General features: G+C 40.5%; 2 protein-coding genes across 3 annotated transcripts in view; one reads left to right on the top strand and one right to left on the bottom strand.

Annotated features, from left to right (window-relative positions):
- The window catches only part of LOC118749364, a 910,564-nt gene that overhangs the window by 86,879 nt on the left and 817,995 nt on the right, over positions 1-5,690 (bottom strand). The window lies entirely within an intron of this gene.
- Positions 2,696-4,377, top strand: LOC118749310. The gene is made up of 2 exons (XM_036484109.1): positions 2,696-2,813; positions 3,221-4,377. The coding sequence occupies exons 1-2, from the start codon at positions 2,696-2,698 to the stop codon at positions 4,375-4,377; spliced, it is 1,275 nt and encodes a 424-aa protein (XP_036340002.1).

Genomic DNA, 5,690 nt, shown 5'->3' with positions numbered 1-5,690 from the left:
CTCGCTTAACATATGTTAATATTTTGTATCATTGCATGCTAACATTAACATACGCACATACATATATACTCACATACCTACTAACCCAGTAGTGCATATACCTTGTACGGCACACGTAAAGGAAAAATATTAATAAGCGCGGTAAAATTAAAATAATCGAATTAACGATTTAAATTGCGATAATTTAAAGAAACCTTGTTTATTAGAAAAAAATATATATACACCCAATCGGAAACAAATATAAAAGTAATAAAAAAAAAGGATAATACAGAGAGAGTATTGCGGTACATTGTGTTAATATAAATAAAAGCAAGTCAAAATCCAATTGACGATACGGGAACTTGCTTATATTATTCGCGGTTAAAATTAAATACAGAGAAAAAATAAAATAAAATCTATATATTCTCGCATACTTAATGCCTTCTGATAAAACTCCAGCAAAGGAGCAATTAGCCAAAACCCCAATCACTTTAAAAGTACAAACAATGGTTGATGAGGATAAACCTCAAGGTACACCTGCAGAAGCTACACGCTTGAAGCAGGGTGCAAAACAGAGAAAAACAAAAGATTTCTCAGGCGCAAGATTCATTTCTGATAGTGACAGTTTGGTAAGATACTGCACTAAATTCTCCTCAGCCCCAATAGATGACAATTCCGAATCGGTTCTGGAAATAAAAAACCACAACCTTGACAACTTCTGGGCGCGCCTTCAAGCGGCATATGACAAAATTATTGAAACGGATGATTCCGATTTACCCGAGAATTTCAAAGCTTCGGCTGCCGCCAAATACGAAAACTGCCTTGACCAATATGAAGAGACAAAAGCTATGATCTCCGATCAGCTTAAGTTATTAAAACCAGTTAGCGCACCTACTCCACCCCCGAGAGTAGAAGTAAGCCAAATTCAAGAGCAAAGCTCAGGCATATATCTCAAAGTGCCAGCATGTGACACGGAAACTTTCCATGGGGGTTATGAACAATGGCCGTCCTTCCGGGACATGTTTACAGCCGTATACATAAATCACCCAAAATTGTCACAAGCACAAAAACTGTACCACCTCAGGTACAAGACTAAAGGTCAAGCCGGCAGTATAGTGAAGCAATTCGCATTAAATGACGATAATTTCAATCTGGCTTGGGAAGCATTAAAAGAAAGATATGAAAACGAAAGAGTACTGGTCGATAAACAAGTAACGATTTTAATGAATCTACCGAAAACTCAAAAAGAAACGAGTGAAGAGTTTATTAAATTACAGTCCACTGTCTCAAACTGTCTATCAGTCTTATCCACTCAAAATATTCCCACAGATAACTGGGACCCTATTCTGGTAAACATTTGCGCCGCAACTTTACCAGAAAAATCGTTACTTTTATGGGAGCAATCGCTCTCATCCCGTAAAAAATGCCCGACGTGGCAACAAATGAAAGATTTTCTAACTACCCAGTACGAAATCGCAGAGAGGGTAGATACAAAAATTACAAAAGCCAAAAATACACAAAATGATCTACATAGAAGCTTCATGAAACCCCAAGCCAGCAATCACAATTCACATAATAGAAGCTTCAATAGATCGCAAACATTTATGAACGAAAATAAACATACGTCATGCGAATTTTGTAAAGCAGGTCACTCATTAAGATCTTGCGAGAAGTTTAAAAAACTTACGACGACCGAAAGATATAATGTCGTCAGAAATAATAGGCTTTGCACAAATTGCTTCTCACACTCTCACACGCAAAAAGACTGTGAGAGTAAATTTAATTGTGTATATTGCCAAAAGAGGCATCACTCGATGCTCCACATTAATAATTTTACCCCCCAAAATAGCTCTAACTCGCAAAGAGCCACAGGGCTAGTTGCAACAGCTAGACCCGAACACCCCGAAAATCTCGAAAACGAAACAGCAAATATACAAGCGCTTCATTCCGAAAAGGAAAGCAAAATTTTACTGCCAACCGCGATTGTCTCGATTGAACATCGAGGAGAATTGTTCAAGCTTAGAGCTCTAATCGATCAAGGCTCACAAAGATCGTTTATCCCATCAAAAGTACAAAACCGGCTAAAACTCCCAACCACAAACTCCAACTTTGAAATTTCGGGAATGGGTGGAAGAGTAATACAAAACTCTAATAAAATCTGCTCATTAACCCTGATTTCCCCCAATGCGGATGTAAGAATAGAGGCACACGCCATAGTTCTGCCGCAACTTACAAATATGCTTCCAAGCCATAAAGTAAATGGGAAAGATCGCCAAAAATTTGCCCACCTCAAATTAGCGGATCCAACTGCCACACCCCCGCGCAAGTTGATATCCAATTAGGCAGCGACATAATCCCCCAAATAATGCTAGAAGGCATTGAAAAAATTTCAAATACCTTGTTAGCCCAAAATTCCATCTTTGGATGGATATTGAGCGGCCAAGTAAAAGAAAAAATATCGGTATTCACAAATCAAGTTGAAGATATTTCAAACGAATACCTCAATTCTCAATTAAGAAGATTTTGGGAGTTAGAAGAACTCCCCCCCATGAAAGTCATTACCCCAGAAGATAAGTATTGTGAAGACTATTATAAAGCCACAACTACAAGATCAAAAAACGGCCGTTACGTCGTAAGGCTACTATTCAAGCCACAATTTCCCGACACACTCGCCCTAGGTCGCTCCCGAACCTCTGCGCTTCAGCAGTTTTTAAGTATGGAGAAAACCCTACTTAAAAAAGGCGAGCTTAAATCAGCATACGATGGTGTCCTGGAAGAATATCTCGATTTAGATCATATGGAAAAAGTAAATCCATATGAGAACATAACCAAAGGTAAATACACCTCATTTTACCTACCACATCATGCGGTTGTAAAACCAGACAAAAAAACAACCAAGGTAAGAGTAGTCTTCAACGCCTCGAAATGTACAAGTTCGGGCAATTCCTTAAATGACATTTTGTACACAGGACCCACATTACAACCCGATTTAATGCTTCTGATTTTAAAGTGGCGTATGTTCAAATACGTATTTAACGGAGACGTCGAAAAAATCTATCGACAAATACTCGTACATAAAGACGATCAAGACTTTCAGCGCATTATATTTCGAAATTCACCTAATAGTCCAATATGTGACTATAAACTCAAAACGGTGACATTTGGCGTAAATTGTGCCCCTTTCTTGCCATTCGAACACTTCACGAATTGGCAAACGATATAAAAGAAAAATTACCCCTAGCAACCCCGGTGTTAAAAACACAAACATATGTGGATGATATCCTGTCTGGAAGCCACAGCTTACCCCAAGCGTACGAAGCACTATCACAAGTAATACAAGCCCTCAAGTCAGCAGGGTTCCCCCTAAAAAAGATAACCGCCAATCACGCCGAAATCCTAAAAGATATAAATAAAGAAAGTTTATTAGATTCAAACTTCCTAATATTCGAAAAGGAAAGTAAAACCCTAGGCATACAATGGAATGCGATCTCAGATAAATTCTCATATACTCTTGAGTCGATATTTGCTCAATCCGCAATAACTAAAAGGCAAATTCTGTCGGCTGTAGCCAAACTTTTTGACCCCGCAGGATGGCTTTCGCCAGTTATGATACAAGCGAAAATCCTGATACAAAAATTATGGCTAGACGGAACCGAATGGGACGAGCAAGTGAAACCACTTCGCTTGGTAAAATGGTCCCAATTTGCTAACAACTTGCACGCTATTGCAGAGATACAAATCCCTAGATGGGTAAATTACTCCCCCGAATACCAAGTAGAACTGCATGGCTTCTGCGACGCCTCTGAAAAGGCATATTGCGCAACTATATATGTGCGCACCCAAATTAACAGCACAATTTCAAGCCATTTGTTAGTAGCAAAAGCCAAAGTGGCACCTCTCAAAACACTAAGTCTACCACGACTTGAACTGTGTGGCGCGCTTCTACTCGCAAAATTAGCCTCAACTGTGCAAACGCATTTAAACATGACCAGTCAAAAATTATATCTATGGTCAGACACAGAGATCGTCTTAGCTTGGTTAGAAAAACCACCCCACTCATGGAAAACATATGTTTCCAACCGCACAGCCCAAATACTTGATTTAGTTGGGCCGGTAACTTGGCGACATGTAGCCAGTGCTGATAACCCCGCCGATCTTGGCACAAGAGGTTGCAAACCCTTGCACCTCGCCACCACCTCACTCTGGTGGAACGGCCCCAGTTGGCTACTAGAATCACAACAATTCTGGCCACAATCCCCCATACGCAACATAATTGCCCCAGAAAGTCGAAAAGTTGAAACCTTTCACACAATACTGGATGACAATGACATACTAGAACGATTTTCCTCGTTCCCCCGTGCCCTAAAGGTAGTCGCCTATATGTTCAAATTCGTATAGCGCCTCAAAAATAAGGTGAAGAAAACACCGAATTCCCCAGATAACATGTTAACGCATCAAGACCTACAAAAAGCAAAGGTTTCCCTTGTTGCATACACTCAAACGCGCTATTTCAGCCGCGAAATATTACTGCTAAGAGAATCAAAACCAATTGATAAAAAGAGTGAACTCTTAGTAATCAATCCATTTTTAGACACGAAAGGTCTGCTTCGTGCTAATGGACGGCTAGCGAACTCCAGCCTCACATATAACGAACGCCTCCCATAATAATACCAGAGAAATCCTCATTTGCAACACTATACCTCAGATTTCTCCACTTATTAATGCTACATGCCGAACATCGCCTCATGCAACAAATGGTCCGACAAGAATATTATATTCCACGACTAAAGCCACAGATCAAAAAATGCATATTTATATGTAAAGTCTGCACTATACATAAGCAGAAGATGCGCACGCAGATCATGGCAGCTCTTCCACCTGAACGCTGCACTTTCGCTCTGCCCTTCACTACCACTGGTGTTGACTTTGCTGGGCCTTTCCAGATAAAGGTTTCCATGTTAAGGACTTCAACCTTTACGAAGGGTTATGTGGCTGTCTTTGTATGCTTTACGACAAAGGCAGTACACCTCGAGCTATGTTCTGTTCTGACCACTGCGGCTTTTCTCGCGGCATTTGCTCGCTTCGTCGGACGGCGAGGATTTCCATCCAAAATAATGAGCGACAATGGAAAAACCTTTGTCGGAGCCAAAAGAGCCACTGAAAACCAGTTTGTAAAATTTATAGAGGAAGTCTCGCCTGAAATCGTTCAAAAATACGCACCCCAAGGCATTGATTGGCAATTTATCCCACCAAGTGCTCCACATATGGGGGGTCTCTGGGAATCCGCTGTAAAAAGCTTCAAAACACATTTTAAAAAAGTCGCTGGCGCACACAAATTTAACTTTGAAGAATTTACTACATTATTAACACGAATAGAAGCCTCACCCCTGGGCATTTTCTTAGAGGTGCTCCACTTCTGGCAATACCCGAACCAGACGAGCAATCCTTATCTCTACTGAATCGATGGGAACGAATGAAAATTCTCCATCATGAATTCAGTCGAAGATGGAAGGAAGATTATTTAAAAGACCTCTATAAAAGATATAGATGGAAGAATATTCAAGAGGAGCCTAAAATCGGAGAATGTGTTCTCATCCACGATGATTGTCTTCCCCCACCGAGTGGCGCCTCGCAAGAATCGACAAACTACATCGTGGCTCCGATGGTCACATACGAGTCGTAGATTTGCGAACACAAAACGGTACGCTAAC

Source organism: Rhagoletis pomonella, unplaced genomic scaffold (genome assembly GCF_013731165.1).
Source record: "Rhagoletis pomonella isolate Grant_MI unplaced genomic scaffold, Rhpom_1.0 Rhpom_scaffold_00015, whole genome shotgun sequence".
Lineage (NCBI taxonomy): Eukaryota > Metazoa > Arthropoda > Insecta > Diptera > Tephritidae > Rhagoletis > Rhagoletis pomonella.
This window is presented reverse-complemented; position numbering and strand designations above follow the sequence as displayed.